This window comes from Aotus nancymaae, unplaced genomic scaffold, assembly GCF_030222135.1.
Source record: "Aotus nancymaae isolate 86718 unplaced genomic scaffold, 86718_ANA_hifiasm-v0.15.2.pri h1tg000029l, whole genome shotgun sequence".
Lineage (NCBI taxonomy): Eukaryota > Metazoa > Chordata > Mammalia > Primates > Aotidae > Aotus > Aotus nancymaae.
In genome coordinates this window covers 59,508,455-59,528,253 of record NW_026988442.1, presented here as the reverse complement: position 1 = coordinate 59,528,253, position 19,799 = coordinate 59,508,455, and the positions used below count along the sequence as shown (strand labels likewise).

General features: G+C 41.0%; 1 protein-coding gene across 12 annotated transcripts in view; it reads left to right on the top strand.

The window, feature by feature from the left end:
- FMNL2 (formin like 2) overlaps window positions 1–19,799 on the top strand; it is a 316,443-nt gene that overhangs the window by 263,454 nt on the left and 33,190 nt on the right. For all 12 annotated transcript variants that reach the window (XM_064382754.1, XM_064382750.1, XM_064382761.1 and 9 more), the window contains exons 10-12: window positions 11,011–11,085; window positions 14,927–15,037; window positions 18,557–18,706. In XM_064382754.1, the coding sequence (XP_064238824.1) occupies window positions 11,011–11,085; window positions 14,927–15,037; window positions 18,557–18,706 (336 nt within the window). The remainder of the gene's footprint in view (window positions 1–11,010; window positions 11,086–14,926; window positions 15,038–18,556; window positions 18,707–19,799) is intronic.

Sequence of the window (19,799 nt, the reverse complement as noted above, 5' to 3'; positions counted from 1 at the left end):
CTCCATTGCCCAGGCAGGAGTGCAGTGGCGCAATCTTGGCTCACTGCAACCTCTGCCAGGTTTAAGAGATTCCTGCTTCTGCCTCCAGAGTGGCTGGGATTACAAGTGTGCTCCACCAAGCCCAGCTAATTTTTGTATTTTTAGTGGAGATGGAGTTTTGCCATATTGGCCAGGCTGGTCTTGAACTCCTGACCTCAAGTGATCCACCTGTCTCGGCCTCCCAAAGTGCTAGAATTACAGGCATGAGCCACCATGCCTGGTCATCGTATTTTCCTACTTTCTAAAATGGTGGAGGGTTCCATTCTATATGAAGACACTCTGCTGGTCTCTGGATGATGTGACTTCATATTTATTGAGAGATGGCACATTTAGTAGATCTTTATATGGTATGGTTGATTCCCAGACAATCTTGCAAGAAATTTTACTATTATCTATTTATTTGCTTCTTCAGGTTTTAGGTTTAAGAATTATCACCTATGTAGAAATAGAGGCTATTCTGTAATCCAGTAGTTTCCCAGCTTTTGGCCCCTGCACCCCTTTTTATACTCCTAAAAATTATTGAGGTCCCCGAAGAGTGTTTGTTTATGCAGGTTGTATGTTGATATTTTCCCTATTTGGACATTACAACAAAATTTCAGGCCAGGCATGGTGGCTCACGTTTGTAATCTCAGGACTTTGAGAGGCTGATTCATAGAGGACAGCTGTATTCTTATGTCTGCTTTTGGGTTTAGTCACTTGTGCTGTTGTTTTTGTTGAAGTAGATGAAGAAAACTTAACCTCACATGGATATGTCGATGAAAAAGAATTATTTCAACAGCATTTTCAGGTAATAGTGGCCATTCTTCTTTGATACTATACAAACACTGGACAAGTAGTAATTTCTTAAAGTTTAGTTACAAAGTAGAATCCGAAATCACATCAATGAACTTTTTCTATACTGTTGCATTAAAATCTATTTGCCTATATTGCACCTGGAATGAATTTACAAGTTTACAACAACATTCAGTGGTCATTTGAAAAATAATTGTACACTGAGTTCTCTAGATCTTCCAATAGTTGGCAGATTTCATAATATAATATTTCAGCAAATCACATGCATTGTTTGTACCTCTGATCTCATTAGAAAAGTCTTTAAATACTGGGAAGCAGTCATACTCCTGGTGGTGCATCCAAGTTTTCATGTGTTTGAAAGCTTAATTTTTATCATTAACAACAAATATTGTAGCTGTTATCTTTAAATTAAAAGGTGTACTTTGTTCATTTTCAGGAAAATATCTGCCAAGTGTATAAGTCTGAATAACTATGTTGTGTCAGTCATACTTTCAAGTAAGAACAGAAGAGTGGCTAGTTCATCTTGCAACTGAAATAATCACAGAAATGCTTTTGCTCAAGACAATCAATCATACTTCAGTATGCAGCAGAAATGCTTTATGCAGACTCCCCATGCCATCATCTAGAGTATTATAAAGATATGTATCTGGGGTTGAGATGTAATAAAATTAATACCTTTTATGCTTCATCAGTGATATTTTTAAGTGAAACTGGCTTTTTTTAAAAAAAAACTAAGAATGCATGGCTGTGGTGAATACAGTGATTACTAGTATAATTTGGTGCATTGCCTTGATTGACGCATGCTACGGCACTGGCAACATTCACTCATCATTTCTTTTGCGCCACCAGGGCAACCGCTAACTCTGTGAAAATGTTAAGTAACATCTTAGTATTATTGTACAAATAATGCTGCCCTCACAAACCTCATAAAAAGGCCTCAGGGATGCTTGGTGTTCAAGGACCACACTTTAAGAACTGGCACCCAAATACATTGTCTGCTGTCATCTTGGGCTTGGTGGAAGTGGTTCCAATTGGCTTGGAATAAGTGGAAAGTCCTTTAGTTGAGACCCAGAGGTGATCATGAGTGTTAGGGTGAGCTTGCAGAAAAGCACAGATGAAAGTAGAAGGCTTGCGAAATGAGAGAAGCGATCTGTAGACAAACTGCAGGCATTTGCCTGTTGTTGGCCTGAGATCTTTGATCTGTCAAAGAGTCCTTGTCTTCAAGGGCTCTGCATTCATGGCGCACCATGCAGTGATTAGATTTTTAGTGATTCAGGTGTGAGGAGAGCATGGGCTGACAGCTGCCTCCTCAGCAGGTCCTGAGATCTGAAATGGCTGTAGGCTTTAAATAGCTCCAGCCACGTGCCGTTGCTGTGGTTTAGAGAACATGTGGTGACCCCTAGAGATGTCATTGTGTCCCTTCCCTTGCTCAGCTTGACCTAATTGGATATGCTCAAAGGATGAAGCTGTGAAGATAAATGATTAAAAATAAAGAACAGTGTTAGGCTCCTTCTACTTTGAGGGGTCCGACTGGTAAGTCATCCCAGAGAGGACTCAAGGCCTTTGTCATGTAATCCTCAGGTAGCTATTTAAATACCATTCTCAGGCTGAGTACGGTGACTCATGCCTGTAATCCCAGCACTTTGGGGGAGGCCGAGGTGGGCAGATCACTTGAGGCCAGGAGTTCAAGACTAGCCTGGCCAACATGGCAAAACCCTGTTTCTACTAAAAACACAAAAATTTGCCAGGCGTGGTGGCATGTGCCTTTAATATCAGCTACTCGGGAGGCTGAGGCAGGAGAATTGCTTGAACCCGAGAGGTGGAGGTTGCAGTGAACCAAGATAGTGCCGCTACACTTCAGCCTGGGCCATAGAGCGAGACTCTTATCTCAATCAATCAATCAATCAGTCAATCATTATCATTCTCTGTTGAAGAAATAGAAGGTATTTTGGCTTTCTAGTAGAAATGGAAGTGTATTAGTCAGGGCTCTCCAGAGAAACAGAGCCCTTAGTAGGACATCTGTAGATTTAAGAGGAAACATTATGGGAATTTGCTCACATGGTTATGGAGGTAGAGAAGTTCCATGCTATGCTTCTGCAAGCTGGAAACCGAGGAAAGCTAGGGTGTCATTCAGTTAGAGTCTGAAGGCCTGAGAAGTAAGAGCCAGTGGTGTAAGTTAAGGAGTCTTCAGGTGTAAGTTAAGGTGTAAGTTAAGGTTGTCCTTCAGACAACCAGGCACTCCAGTGTCCAAGGCAGGGGAAGAAGATGGATGTCACAGCTCAAGATGAGAGAGAATTCACCCTTCCTCCAAATTCTCTTTTTTTTTTCTGTTGGGGCCCTCAGTGGATTAGAGATGCCTAACCACATTGGAGGGGGAGATCTTTCCTCACTCTCACAGACACACCCAGAAATATTTCACCAGCTCTCTGGGTATCACTTCACTCCTGAAGTTGACACATAAAGTTAACCTTTACTAGTAGCTTTGAAAGACTCTACATGTCCTTCCTAATAACCAGGAGATATAAGTCTTGCTTTGAAGCTAGAGAGGTTCATGTTGGACTTTAAGCATATTTTGGAAAGAGATCATTTATGACATATTTTATGGAGGAGCTTTACTCTCTAGAATTTATTGAAATTCGTCTTTTTTTAGAGGAGTAGTAAAAAGACATTTCTTGTTTAAGGGATGATGCATCAGTGAGTCGTCCTTCGGGGATTTTAGTATCTTTTTGCTATGTCTGGATTCTTTATTCAGTACAGCAAAATATGGGTATGGAAAGGGAGACATCATCTGGCTGGTCTGTGTGCCTCCTGCCAAACATCTGGATATTTGGAAACATCTGGAAAAGTTATTGATGTTTTCACAAGGGTGTTCAGCCTTACGCGGATGAAACCTCAGGCTCATAGTTGTCTCCTGGTCCAGGATTGATATAAATGTTGTATTTATGAAGGAGGAAGGTTGACTAGGTTATAGAATCCATTTAGTTGCTTAGCTTTCATTAGTTTTTGTTTTATCAGTGTGAGATAAGGTTGTTAGTTCCAGAGAATTTCCGCTGGATGAACATACCCACAGTTAAATCCCAAGGAGGACTTGAGAGCCAGCAAGAGATCGGAGTGATCTGCTTCTGTCACAGCCGCTGCTTGGTGTATGTGTATGAAATGTCCAATCACTTCAAGCAACAACAATAACAGACCATTGACAGCCACAGAACACCCCAGAAAAGTAGTTTTGTCAGGCCACTATGGCGTCAGTAACCCTCAGAATGCTGGTGCACTCAGTAGATGGTACAAGATGGTTTTCACCTAGGACTAACTATGAAGTAACTGTTTACTTCACGAGGCCCTGAAAAGAAAACGGAACTTTTGTTCTCAGGCAGGCCCTGAGAATGATGGTCTAATCAGTCATAATAGAGTGTGCCTCTAAAATGGTGCCTTCCTGCAGGGAGCCTCGCAGATCACAGGGGCCTATTGTAAGAGGAGAAAAAGAAAGTATTGAGGCAGGCGCCAGGCAACAGGGCAAGAAGGAAACGCTTAAGCAAAGGGCCTTTAATTTTTATATAACTAACCCAGAAGCATATTTTATAGCCATCTCATAAGAGTCAGGCCTCAATCTGGCTGCAGACCTTGTGTGGTGCCCTGGGAGCTGTTGCTGGGGAAAGCCAGAGATTGTCACTGACCTTGAAGAGGGACACAGAGTTGGCTGAAGGCTGGGTGTGTGTACTTCAACGTCTGGCTGGCAAGATAATACCCAAGGTTTTTGTAAAACCATCTCCTCTCCACTGTTAGCTTTTAGGGAAATCATCCCCTAACCTCTGCCCACCCTTTGAGATGCTTTAAACTACAGCCACCTTTGCATCCAGGGCCCCAGATTTCTCCAGATGGTTTGGGACACTGTTCACAAATGTCTTTCACAGATGTTGGAGAATATAGTTGAGTTGTTTGTTTGGCAGAAGTTGTGCTTTTGCTTCAAATCTCCTTTAAATGAAAATGAATCTTGCTTGTCCTGGGAGTGGCCCATGTTATCTGTGCAGGGTGTGGGATTTCTCAGCTTCACAATCAGGAGTGAACCAGATGGGGTGAGAGAGTGGTTTGACCTTTATGTTTGGTACTCGGGCCCGGCACAGCCAAGTGCATTCCTCTGAATTTGTTTCTGTGGAGCTCCCATGCCAGTCAGCTTGGCAATATCGTGTTCTACTGCCATACTAGATGAGAAATTTAGACCTTCAAGAATACTGAGGGAGACATTTTTAAAAAAAATTTTTTTTACTAGTAATGAAACCTTTCTTTTTCCCTCAGAAGCAATCTTATCAGACAACTAAGTAAGGATGAGAAGATCTGGATAGTGAGTGTGGAATTCTCAAGAACCTTACTTAGGCCTTCTCTTTCCCTGCCAAGCCCCTAACCTGGAATTCCCCCATACCCCCAAAGCTCTGTAACCTGTATAGCTTCTCCTTTAATTCCTCTATAACCCTGATTGTTTTCTTAAAGTATGGTTTGCAGACCAGCAGTATCATCTAAGGCTCTCAGTTTTAGGTTTTTTTTTTTTTTGAGACGGGGTCTCACTCTGTCACCCAGGCTGGAGTGCAATGATGTGACCTTGGCTCATTGGAACCTTCGCCTCCTGGGTTCAAGTGATTCTCCTGCCTCAGCCTCCTGAATAGCTGGGATTACAGGCACCCGCCACCATGCCCAACTAATTTTTGTATTTCTAGTAGAGACAGGGTTTCTCCATGTTAGCCAGACTGGTTTTGAACTCCTGACCTCAGGCGCTGCACCCGCCTCAGCCTTCCTATGTGCTGGGATTACAGGTGTGAGCCATCGCACCTGGCCTAAGGCTCTCAATTTGATGGATGTGAAAACTGAAGTCCAGAGATGTTCACTCAGTGGTCCAAGCTAACAACAGGGTGGTGGCTGAACTGTGACTTGTAACAGGTTTTATAGTGTTGCCTAATATGCCACATAGCCACATTTCTACCCTTACAGCCTTTTGCCCCCATCAGTGTTAGAGCTTGAAGGTGCAAGGAGAGGCAGTTGTATGAGGCAGGACCCCACAGGGATGGGCAGATAGCTGGCTGTGTTAGCAGACTGAAGTCTGTGGTCCAGGATTGAGCCTGATCATTTTCACTTTACACATTGTTAATTGGGGTTGTGAATTTATTCACATGCAGCTGATTTCTAGATGATCTGTAATGAAGATGCCTCTTGGTTTTCAGTAGAGACGAGGCTTTTCCAGGGCATGTACTTCTATTTGCCTGCTGAGTTACTTAATTTCTGGTAGCCCCAGCAACTAGCAGTAGAAGTCTAATCCCTGATAGGTCAGTCCAGTGCACAAAGGACTCCTTGCCACTCTGCTCGGCTCAGTCCTTTTGTAGCTCTTCAACTTTTTCCCCACCCCACTTACTAGAGTACATATTATTGATATGGGAAATTGGTATCAGAGCTGGTGGGACAAAGAGATATACCAGTGAATATAAAAGTCAAGAATGACACATTTCAACTGCAGGAATATAGCTTTTTTATTAAAAAGTGTTTATACCATGTATGATCTGGCCTTTGTGGGCAGATGGAAGTGATATGCAGCAGTATATAATGTGTAATGATATACATGTGCAAATGTTCTCCTGGCTCTTATAAACGTTTTGATGAAACGCTTGAGTTCATTCCCATGTAAGCCAATGCTTGGTTTCTGAAAATAACTGAAAATTAGTGTATCATTCCTTTCATCCTTACCGATTTTCTAGAGGCCACCGCAAAGAAGAGAGCATGTTCCACCGTGATGGTCCTGTTTTACCCAGTGTGTGGGGGTGGTCCAGATGTGAGCAGTATGAACGAAGACAGCTTTCCTTTGATGTGGGACACAACTTTTACCAACCTTCCCCAAACAAATCTTCCTGTTTCCTGTGGGATTGTAGTGTACACTTGTTTAATAATTGCTAAAGTAATAGAGAAACAAATGTGAATCTGGCCTGCGTGCTTCCTTTCCTTCATCAGAAACGAAGGGGGCTCTGGAACCCATGCTGTGCCTGTGGAACATGTCAGGAAACACCACCCTGAGTTCATTAGTTGAGATTGGCAGCAAAGCAGACTTGGGCTTCGTGGACTGTGGGTCCTTCTAGTCCTTACCGTGGAGAGCAGTCACTCTGTTGCTTTCAAGGGTTTCCAAAGCTGGCATTGGTATTGTAATGTCATTTTGTGCATTTGGATTATTTTCACCAAGTTCATAGCAGCTATAAATAGGAAGACATTTAGTTCTGTTATTTTTTAAGATTAAAGGTATGTCTCTGTTTTGTAATGCACATGTTCTCAGCAGGGAATTGTCTGTTGACAGAATGAGGGATCTCTAAAGAAACGCATATATTCAAGGCTCTTCTTAACATCTACTTCAGGTCTGTCTGCCAGACATGGATCTTTATCCACCATGAAATCTAGCATTGCTTGCTCTGTATTTGATTCCATCTTTTTAAAGTAACAGGCTATATGAGTAGTTTGTTTCTGTCCACATGTGCTTTATCAGCCATTTAAAACCTATTTTTTTCTAAGACCCTACATGTACCCCCTGGTTATTTGTGGGTTACCTTATTTATTGTACTTATGCAGGGGCAGTGGACCAATTCCTGCGGCATTCCTATGATACCCAGTTACAGTAACTGTGTTCGTGTTGCTCTATTAGAAGTTGAATGAGCTGGAGATTTAATGATCTAGTTAATCAGTTTGTAATTGGTAGTCAGAAAGACTGAGGGTTCAGTCAGCTAGTCTGATATTATCTGAGCCATTGGTTCCCAGATGTTGGTCCAACAATCATGAGTATTCACAGATTTCTAGGCCCATCTGGCGAGATTCTCACAGAGTATGTCTCAGTACAGACTCTAGGAATCTATAATTTTTAGTGGTTCCATGGAAGATTCTGGTGCAGGGATGTCAAAGTATGCATGATATAATTATTATGTCTTTTAGTGATAACATTTTTTATCTCTGTGTGTCTCAGATAATGCTGGAATGCCTTTAACTACCTCCTTTAATGGAATATGTTTATATGGGCATTCTAGGCTATGTGGGAGAAGGAACTTCAGGCTGACCATCGGGGACCTGGTTCTAGCCTTGGTTCTGCCACTCTCTGGACCTTTCATCAGGTTAGAAAGGTTTAATCTGTGTGTAGGTCTAATTCATAAATTGAGAGCATCAGATTATGCAAGGTATTTTTTAGCTTTCTAACATTCTTTGATTTGAAGAGCTTTGCCTCCCTAGGAATTGTTTTGGTTATCACTGTTCATGAACAGCTAGCTGTTGCCCCATTTAGGTTAGCGTGTACTTAGCCCCTCAACCAAACATTAGGCATGGTCTGCTGCTCAGGAAAGCTGGCAGCTCTCTCCAAATTCAGGATGGCCTCTTTTCCTCTTCTCCTACTGCCACTACCAACTATCCACAATAAAACAGAAGTAAACCATTTTTTTTCTTTTGAGATGGAGTTTCGCTTTGTCACCCAGACTGGAGTGCAGTGATGCAATATCAGCTCATTGCAACTTCTGCCTCCTGGGTTCAAGCAGTTCTCCTGCCTCAGCCTCTCAAGTAGCTGGAATTACAGGCCACTACTCCTGGATAATTTTTGTATTTTTAGTAGAGATGGGTTTCACCATATTGGCCAGGCTGGTCTCAAACTCCTGACCTCAGGTAATCTGCCCACCTTGGCCTCCCAAAATGCTGGGATTACAGGCGAGAGCCACTGCTTCTAGCCTATATTGGAGTTTCTGCTAAAGAAAATTCAGATTGTAGTCCTGAACTTTTGTTTGCAAAACCTCAGGGTTTTTTACTCGCAGGTTCCTCTTTGCAGGCAAGGGATGCTTGTCTCTTTGGGCATAAGATGTGGCTGATGTCATAGTCTAGGGAGCTGGGCCTGTACGGCCTCACCCCCTTCAACAAACTTTCCATTTCTGGGAACTTGCTGTATATTGTCTAGAGTGGCCAGCTGAGGATAGGGGCAGAACATGGTATCCCCTTAAATCTCCAGTTCTTAGCCATTGAGGATCATCAAAATGATCTGTAGTGCTTTTAAAATTATGCATGCCTTTGTCCCCCCAGCCCCACCTGGGCCTGTTGAATCAGACTGTCTAGTGTGGGATTGGACGTGTGTATGTCTCTGTGTGTGTGTGTGTGTGTGTGTGTGTGTGTAGGTATTTTTGAGATAGGGTCTCACCCTGTTGCCCAGGCTGGAGTGTGGCACAGTCACAGCTCACTGCAGTCTCGACCTCATGGGCTCAAAGTATCCTCCTACCTCAGCCTCCTGAGTAGCTGGGACTATAGGTGTGTGCCACCACACCTGGCTAATTTTTTACTTTTTATTTTTAGTGAGACATGATTTCATTATTTTGCCCAGGCCAGTCTTGAACTGTGGGGTTCAAGTGATCCTCCCACTTCAGCCTCTCAAAGCACCGAGATTACAGGCATGAGCCACTGTGCCAGGTCAATTTTAAAGGCTTTACTTTAGACTCTACCTTCCATTTACTATTCCTCTGCATTCTGAAATTATTTTTTGTTAAGGCAGATATAAATAAATTTTCATGGAGAGTTGTCATGAAAATGCAGAAAATGGTGGTCTGAATCTGTTGGAAATATTAAGTTGCTTTGAGACTAGGAGGCCCTCAGAATCCGAAGGCTGTTCACTTTAACGTTCCCAGCGTACAGTTTAAAGATGGCCACCACTAAGGATTTCCCCTGGCGCGGGGGGGCATCTCCCTACCATGGTTTAATGCTTCATCATGGAGAACAGGAAGCCATTCATCCTTTTGTGAAGTGAAGTTTAACGTAATTACTCATTTATCTTCTATTAGTTGGAATTTAACAAATGTGATTGGGAACTTAGAAAGTGCTAAGCATTGGTATAGATGCTGTGTAGTGAACAAAACAGAATTCCTGCCTTTGTGGGACTTTCTCTTCATCAAAAAATGTGTGTTCACATGGAGTTTAACATGACGGAATTAAATGGCTGCATTACGAAATAACGTTTTAGAAGAATTTTTGAGGATTGACCTGAGTATCCCTAAGATCACAAATGTAATCAGAAAATTTGGAGTTTAGCATGTGAAACCTGGATTAAATTAACAAAATAACCCAGGGACTGTCTTATTAATGCAGCAGTCAGGAGTGGTTTGGAGAAATATTTTCTGAAGGCGAAATGAATAAACCAGTGGGTATGGGACTTTGCCCAAAAAGTCAACCAAGGACATTGACAGAATTAAAGTTTGTCCTTTGGCTTTAAAAATAAGTCTCCAGAGCTGAGTGTAGTGGTGCATGCCTATAGTCCCAGCTACTTGAGAGGCTGAAGCAGGAGGGTTGCCTGAGACCAGGAGGTTGAGACTGTAAGTGAGCTATCATGATGCCGCTGCATTTTAGCCTGGGTGACAGGCTTATCTCTAAAATTAAAAAAAAAAAAAAAGACAAGAAAAGAAAAGAAAAAAGTCCTCAGAGAGTCACTTGATAGAAATCTTGTTTGACTTTTCTTTTAAGCTCCATGTATTTTATTTCATGTGTATGCAAATACCTTTGTGCCCTGAAGTTCCTGGTATTTTGTGTTTATTTCATCTGATCAGTGAAAACATTCATTTGAGCTGAATATATGTGTTTCAAGATTCTGGGATGCTACTTCACAAATTACTACAAATTTCTATTCTCACCTTAAATGGGTTAATATAGCTTCCACAGTATCTATTTCTGTGTTGTAGTTTACATTTATGCACTGACATTTTTTGATTCAGTTAGACATAATATGAACATTTTAAATTTGCCTGTTAAAGAATTTAAATACTCAAATCTTTTTGCATGTCTTTTTTTTTCCTTTTTACAAAAGGAAACTATGATCTTTTTTTTTTTTTTTACCATGAACTACATTCTTGGATTCTGAATTCATGCTAAGAAATTGGTGAGACTACAAAGACAACCAGTGAAAGAAAAACACATTTGATGTGGATTTCAAACTATCAAGAGAATATGGAAAAGAAACCAAAGATTAGCTTTTGGTTCCAGCTCATGTGGCTGTTTGTGAGTTAACCAGCTTAGAAGGGAAGTAAATAGTTTATGAGAGAAAAAGATAGATATTCTGGAAATAATTATTAAGCTGAAATTTCTGCATCTAATTTTGGGATGTTTATGTTTAGAAAGTCACGTGCACAATGAAAATGTGTGTTTCAGGTTTGCGGAGAAAAACAGCGCTTTGAGAAGTTGATGGAACATTTCAGGAATGAGGACAATAACATAGATTTTATGGTAAGTTATTTTAGTACTCAATAAAGCAAACCCAATTTTAGCACTTTTTCCCTAAATACATACACGCCCGCGCGCGCACACACACACACACACACACACACACACACATGTATTTATATTACAAAGGACAGGGAATTGAATTGAATATGCTAAAGATCCAATCTAAAATGTCTTTCTTAATCTGTGTTTTCCCTTTAGGGCATTGATTTCCAGTTTTATTCATTACATACACAGTATAGTAAAGACCAAAGTACTAATTATAGCAAATAAAGGGGAAGGTATGCAGTTGGAAAAAGCCATGCCTGGTGCAAATGCTGCCATTGTCTAATTGTTGATGATGCTGAATAAGAATCCTTAAGGTAGAAGCAATTTTGACCTTGATTTTTGCAGGCCCCAGCCAGTGCCCTTCTCCAGACTATATTCTTAAAAATTAAAATGCTTTGGTTTGTAGAGATGACTGTATGTATTTCCAAAATTAATATGCAGCAGTGATTTGTTTTTCCTCCCTGATGTCTTTTCTGCTTTGGTAATTCTGTGAGGCTATAATCATACTGGGGATCTCCTTGGCAGGATAGGTGACAAACAAGAACATGTGGTTCCACAGCAGTCCTGTCATTCTAGGGTAAGAAGAACATCAAAGTGAGTTGCAGCGCTTCTGCATTCATACACGTAAATCTTAATCCTGGAAGGAAGATAGAATCTACCATAGTGAATTTCTTCAGAAGTTTTACTCTTTAGTGCACCAGATCTGTAGGCCTTGACCCAATCCTGTTGCCCTAGGGAATTCTAGACCCAGGAGATCCTAACCTGGGTGTAATTTCCCAGATCACTTTGAACCTGAAACAGACATACCAATCACTTCTTACCTTGCAAAGGACGCCAAGTGAAGTTTTCATTTGAATTGCTTCAGCGGTTATAAAACATGAAACCTAGCTTTGCAGATTTCTAACCCTTTCTGTGAAAAAAATTTTTTGAGTCCTCAAATTTTATATGTGTCTTAGCCCTCAGCCCTTTCCAAATCAGTAAAAAAGATGAAATCCTTTATATTGCATAAAATCCTTTTCTGTTGCATAAAGCATGTTATTTGCTTTTCAAAGTGTATGTGTGTTTATGTGTGTGTGTGTGTGTGTGTGTATGTGTATGTGTATGTATATATACACACACATATATGAAAGAGGGACACTTTTACATTGTCTTCCTTATGTACACTTACATGTACACTTATATATATGTATATATATACACACACTTTATGTACACACACACACATATGAAAGAGAGATACTTTTACATTGACTTTTAAAATCTTGTTATTAGGATTTTTTTAGTGAAGTTAAGGCTAATGCTGGCCCTGGTGATAAATATGTAAAGAGGTTGGTGCCTTGTCTCATGATGTCAGTTTCTTTCTTGTGCCTTGTTAGGGTTACTTAGTCATTCTGTTAGAGTTGAGGTTGCAAACTGGAGGCTCCCACACTAAAGCCAACCTACCGGCTTTTGAGTTTAGTCTGACAGTGATGACTCTACTTAAAAAAATTGGATATGATGCATAAAAGTACACATCTGATTTTCTTGGAAACTGAAAATGTCTGAGAACACTAGACCCCTGCTCCTGCAGAGTGGCGGCTGCTGGAGCCAAGCAGCCCCTCTTGCTTTAGTCCAAAGATGTTCTTTCTAGTTTGTCACAGTCCACACCATTCCCTGTTGTGTGACACACAGCCCAGCCTGCTCATTTATGATACTTGCCAGACCTCTTTGCCTTTTGAGTTTCTGCTGAAATCATAATTATATAAAGCCCTTTAAAATACCTGCATTATCCATATACAAACCAGGGCCTATTTTCTGTCAGTTCATTTATTCACATATACGTGCATTAAGGTACCTTGTTTAGAGGCTGCTATTACACAAGTTATGTGTGCTGGATTCACGTGTCACCTTCAGAGAGTTGGCTCTTAGGCATATCATGAAACTCAGTAGATCATTTAGACCTGTTTTCAGAAGAGAAATGGAAAGATGCCAGAATCCAACCATATTTTCTCTCCAGAAAATGAGGCTTTTGACAAACTGTCTTGGGAATGCAATTAGGTTGCACAACCTCCAAAACAGCATATTCCTCATGACATGTAGTACAAAGTTTTTAAACGTAGTATAAGACATTTTATCCTTTTTCTGTATTTTTTGTGGACAAAAGAAAACAAAAACTGACAATTTAAAAAAAAAATTTTCTAGTTTGTATTTTGTACATGCCTTTGTTAAAGTATATTTTTTAAAGCACATTTAGTGATAGAACTCAAGGTCATTTTTTTTTTTTTTAGTAAATTGCAGTCGAGTCCTTTTGTAAGCTAGAGACTTTACACATCTTCCAAAGATATCCAATGTATACCATATCTTCAAAGAAGACTCTAACTCAATAAAAACAATTTTTAAAAGATAAAGGAAATTAGGTTTGGAGACAGAGAAGGAGTCAGGTTGTTCTCAGAGTAAGTTTGACTCTGCATCCCTCAATCATGTTGCCCCCTTGCCAGAGACTCTGCTGGGCGGTAGCTGTGGAGGGAAAGCATTAGTCAGATGTTCCCACCATAAATAGACTCACTGTCATTATGGAAAGCAAATTAGATCTGTTGAATGCTGTTCTTTTACTTATCAAACCAGCGACTGGTGTTCTCTGTGGCAGGTCTCACCACTGGTGCAGTTGTGGGGAGAAAGCAGCAAATCCCAAGCTTCTAGGGAATGGAAGCTGGTTGATTATATGGAAAGATGGGTCAAGGATCTGTTGCTATCCTGTTGATATGGCACAGCTCACAGGACATTTTTAGGTGTGGTTACCTTGTGGTGAGATTATAGGTGATTTAAATGTTCTTCTTAATGTTCTTTGTAATAATTTTTACATTTTGTACAACATACCTATAATTTACACAGCTTATCTTATATACCTATGTGACTTTTACTGAGATAGAATTAATATACCATCAGATTCACCCAATTTATTTAAAATCCAGTGCCTATTTAGCCTATTCACAGGGTTGTACAACGCTTACCACAGTCTAATTTAGGACATAGTGTCATTCCCTCCCCTCCAACCCTGTCCCCTAAAAAAGTCCTGTACCCATTGGCAGTCACTCCCATTTATCCCACCCTCAGCCCTAGGCAACCACTAACCTGCTTTTTATCTCAATAGTTTACCTGTTTTGGATGTTTTATATGATGGAATCATACAACATGTGGTCTTCTATAACCAGTTTTTATCATTTAGCATGTTTTCAAGTTTACGTTGTAACATGTGTCAGTAATTTATTGCTTTTTATTGTTTCACAATATTCCATTGTATGGATATACCACATTTCGTTTATTGGTTGATGGACACTGGGTTCTTGCTGCTTTTTGGTTATTAATGATATTACTATGAGCATCTGTGTACAGGTTTTTACATGGACATATATTTTCATTTCTTTTCACTGTATATCTAGAAGTAGAATTGCTGGGTCATATGATAACGCTGTGTTTATCATTTTGCGTTAACAGTCATAGTTTTTCAAGTGGCTACCCTTTTTTACATTGCCACCAGCAATGGATGAGGGTTTTAATTTCTCCACATCCTTGCCAACTTTTGTTATTGTATTCCTTTATTATAGCCATCTTAGGGGGTGTGAAGTGGTACCTTATTGTGGTACCTTTGTGACTTTTGAATTTAAAAATGATTATAAAATATTTTTAAAGAACCAGTGAAATGAGGGAAAAGGAGATCAGTAAGTGAGCCTCCTTTGTGAAATTGAAAGCACATGTCTGCAATTAAACTGAGAAAAAAACCTAGAACCCATCTAACCCCTTGACAATTTCATTTCAGGTGGCTTCTATGCAGTTTATTAATATTGTAGTTCATTCAGTAGAAGATATGAATTTCAGAGTTCACCTCCAATATGAATTTACCAAATTAGGCCTGGATGAATACTTGGACGTGAGTATAACTGTAACCTTTGGCTCCCATATAAGAATTGACTTATTGCCTACCCTCGAAGGTACACTTCTATAGCAGCTAAAGAATGTTTAAAGCTCTGTGCAGTCAACTACTGTAGTGCTAGTTAAAGGGAACCGAGCTGAGTGATGTGCTCTGCCAAAGAAGCTGGATTCTTGCAGGGCTCCTGGGACCTCAGGCCATCTTCTGCTAGGAGCTTTTTAGTAAGGGAGTCAGATAACCTCTTGCAGACTTGCTGCAGCTTTTCTCTGCTTTTGAGCTTCGTCTGGGTCAAGTCTCATTGCATCCTTCATCTGGGCTATTGGGCAATTTGCATTCTTGGTTACTCTGGGGACCCCATCTGGGCAGGGAAAGTCAAGCCAAGACTGTAGAGTGATGAGTCAGTGCTTAGAGCATTTTAAAAAAATGAGGAAAGGGACACCAGAGACTTCCTCCTGAAGCTGCTAAATTCTGCTTATAGTGTTTGTGGCTTTGGAAGTTCCACTTTCAGTTCTTAGGAGGAGGTTTAAAGTTTCCCTTTTTCTTATTCCCTTGTAGAAGTGTTTAGTCAGTTCCCTGAATTTCTTCAGTTAAGAAACAGAAACTTGATGTGAAAATCAGAAATGGTCTTAAAAAGGCTGATGGCCCATACCTGTAATTGCAGCACTTTTGGAGGGTGAGGTGGAGGATCACTTGAGCCTGGGAGTTCAAGACCAGCCTAGGCAACATAGTGAAACCCTATCTATAAAAAAACTAAAAAATTAGCTGGGCGTGGGCTGGGCGCGGTGGGTCACGCCTGTAATCCCAGCACTTTGGAAGGCTGAGGCGGGTGGATCGTGAGGTCAAGAGATCGAAACCATCCTGGCCAACATGGTGAAACTCCGTCTCTACTAAAAAAATACAAAAATTAGCTGGGCGTGGTGGTGGACGCCTGTAGTCCCAGTTACGCAGAAGGCTGAGGCAGGAGAATTGCTTGAACCCGGGAGGCCGAGGTTGCAGAGAGCCGAGATTGCGCCACTGCACTCCAGCCTGGTGCCTAGCGACAGAACAAGACTCTGTCTCGAAAAAAAAAAAAAAATTCGCTGGGTGTTGTGGTACATGCCTGTGGTCCCAGCTACTTGGGAAGTTGAAGCTGGGGGATCTTTTGAGCCCAGGATTTCAAGGCTGCAACAAGCTGTGACTGTACTACTGCACTCTAGTGTAGGTAGCAAAGTGAGACCCTGTGTCTAAAAAAGGAAAAGAAATGGACTTGAGGACCCAGGCAGTTTTGTTTTCTCTTTCATATAGGAATGGTCAAGTGATAGAGCAAGAATTGTTGACTTCAATTTCCTTCTTTTTTTTTTTTTTTGAGACAGGGTTTCACTTTATCACCCAGACTGGAGTACAGTGGTACAATCTCAACTCACTGCAACCTCTGCTTTCTGGGTTCAAGCGATTCTCATGCCTCAGCCTCCTGAATAGCTGGAATTATAGGCATCATGCCTGGCTAATTTTTGTATTTTTAGTAGAGATGGGGTTTCACCATATTGGCCAGGCTAGTCTCAAACTCCTGCCTCAAGTGAGGCACCCAACTAGTGATCTCAATTTCAGGGCTGCTTCTAGCTATGAAGAATATAGAAATACTTCCTTTGGGCATCTCCAGCATTCAGTTGCCCATCTTTGTTAGAGATAAACCCAAGGGATTACACAGAGTGTACCCTCAGTTTATTGGGAAACAGAATCACAGAGGTCATTACTCTCAACCTGAAGGCCTTGCTTCCTACACTGGCTGGGCTGCCCTTGAATAGACTGACCTAATGTCTAAAGCCTACTCGGGGAGAGGCGTAATAGATTTCCACTAAAGTTTTGTTTTTCTATTTATTTAAAGACTCGTTTATCTCACTGGTAGAATATTGTACTGAAAGACTCTTTCTTACTTTGAGATCAAGGTTTGTCTACGCTTTTTTCTCCTATGCTCTAAAAGTATCAGTATTTGAACAAAAATTGGATGTATAAATTCCTAGTGGTGTTCCGGGTTCGGTTTTATGGTGTCTGAGCAGAGCTTGTTTACACTGTAGATTATAGTGGCAGGTACTGACTTATCACTGAACATCTGTTGCTCATTGTGAATCTCATGAACAGTCCCATTAAGCTGTTTCTCCTTTTGTTCTAGCCTTTGCCCTTATATAGAAACCATTCTCACTTGTGACTCCTAAATGAAGGCAGAACACTCTGTCTTCAGAATAAGCTGTACTGTAGAATTCCAGATTAAACTTAGGAGAAAATCCATTTTTCTGAAAATTCATGTAGAGTGGAATTTCTCTTAAAAATCTAAGATTTTTTCAAAACTCTGTATTTCTTTAACTTCATGGTGTGTTGACTCTGAACCCTGTTAGAGGTGGATAGAAGAGTAATGTAAACGTATGCTTCATTAGTTTACAAAAACTCAGCCTTAAAGTAGCCATTGATTTGTTCAATAAATGTTTCCTGGCATCCTCCATGTGCCAGGTATTCTAGCCACTCATCTGTTTCCCAGGGAAAGTCATGACTTATGTTACTTGTAGGGAAGATTCATTGATTTATTTGACCTCTAATTTCCAGAGCTAGCTGAGTCCCCGCAGGATGCCTAGTTTGAGAGACAGTGAACTGGGGAAAGCTGTCTGATTTGTTTTGGGGAGCCCTGAGCTGCTCATGCTGTATACTGACTTAGGGAGGGACATATGGAAGTTGGGCTCTAGCAATTTGTGCTAAAAATAATCCCCAAGGCTAAGTATAAACTCTGTCAGTGTCTACCCCACCTCTCGCCTAACCTTCTTCCCCTACTGGAGCCACCGTCACTACCCAGGTAAGATACCAAACACTCCAGTCTTTTCCACTACACAGATAACCCTCAGGTTTTATGTGGCTGTGACTATACCCTGTCAAAGCTGCTTTTAATTTTTCTGTTGTCCCAACTTCACGTATATCAAAATGGTTTAGATTGGAATATCACTACATGGGGCAGTAAGGATTCCAGGAAAAATGTGTGTGCATTTGGGACAGGGTATTCACCAGAAAGTCATCTGATGATACACCCTAGGCCGTCACTCCATAATTCAGTTAAGGAAGATGACATGTTAAGCTCTATCTTGGAAAGGGTTGGACTGTTTGTCACAAAGAAAACACACAGACTGGCTGGACGTGGTGGCTCACGCCTGTAATCTCAGCACTTTGGGAGGCAGAGGGGGGCAGATCGTGAGGTCAGGATATTGAGACCACCCTGGCCAACATGATGAAACCCTATATCTACTAAAAATATAAAAATTAGCTGGGTGTGGTGGTGTGTGCCTGTAATCCCAGCTACTTGGGAAGCTGAGGGATGAGAATTGCTTGAACCCAGGAGGCAGAGGTTGCAGTGAGCCAAGATCAGGCCACTGTACTCTAGCCTGGCGACAGGGCGAGACTCTATCTCAAAACAAACCAAAACCACCTTGACTGTTGGGAAATGATGTCCTATTTCCACAGAGGAGCTAACACCACGTTCTTTCCTATTCTGGTTTTTAGAAGCTGAAACACACCGAGAGTGACAAGCTTCAGGTCCAGATCCAGGCTTACCTGGACAACGTTTTTGATGTAGGAGCTCTGCTGGAAGACGCTGAAACTAAGAATGCCGCCTTGGAGAGGGTGGAAGAACTGGAAGAAAACATCTCTCATGTAACTACATCTCAGAAAAGGAAACATTGCTTACGTTTCAGCTGGGTGCAAAGCAGAATTAATGTCAGCTTTTATGGTGGTAAATTAAAGGATTTGGAGTGTAGGAATGGGCCATGCCCTGCGATAGAGAGCTATCAGAAGCTGTTCTGGGTTCTTTCCAAAACGCAGATGTGTTATGTAAAATGAAATAGAACCGATTACTTTGCTTTAGCTCACTTAACTGCTCAGTTTCTGCTGAGGTGCATTTCCTGGCAGTCTTGGTTACAGGCTCAAGCGGAGTGGGGGAATTTGATGATTGGCCTTACCTAAAAGATTAGAGGGAAATGAGATACGGGAATTTGGCCTGAGGTGAAGAGGTATCTTCTTATCAGCTATGTCCACACAAGCCCATGGACAGGATTAGCTAGTGTCTTTGTGATGCATGTCTGAACATTTCTGTCTTACAGTACTCAAATTCTAAATAGAGTCATTTCAACAATAGGCATTTTCAAGGACATCAGTGTGCTTTCTCATATATCCTCTTTGAAGAAGAATGTCCAGAGTATCATTGTCAGCTCTTTCACAGGACGGGGTCTCATTTTTTTTGAGGGATTTTTCTTGCCATATAGACTGATTTGAATATGACCGTAAAGGCCTTTAGAGGTTATTTTTTCATTCATTAGCCACATATTTCAATATTAAAAGAATTAACAGAAAAATAGTGCTTCTCAAGCATTATGAAGCATTATGAAGACCAAATTCTCTTGGTGAGTCTGATGGGCACTTTCCTTGATTATAAAATGAAGTGTGTCCTTCTGGAGGAATATTATTTTCTCCTTTGAACAGGTATTATTTTTCTCCACATTCTTTTAAAGAGTACTGCACATGCTCAATTTCCTTCAGCTTTCCCCATCACTCTGAAAATAGGAGTCTTCATGGCTGTGGGTAAGCCAAGTTGATGAACCAAAAACCCTCCCTTTAAAAGTGCTGCTATGACCCAGTTGGCATCGCTTAAAAAGAGAATTTTGCAGGCCCAGTGTATCTTCCCTTAGAAGATTTGTGTTATATTCTGAACCTGGTCAGTGTAAATCTCCACTCTTCCTCCTTACTTTGC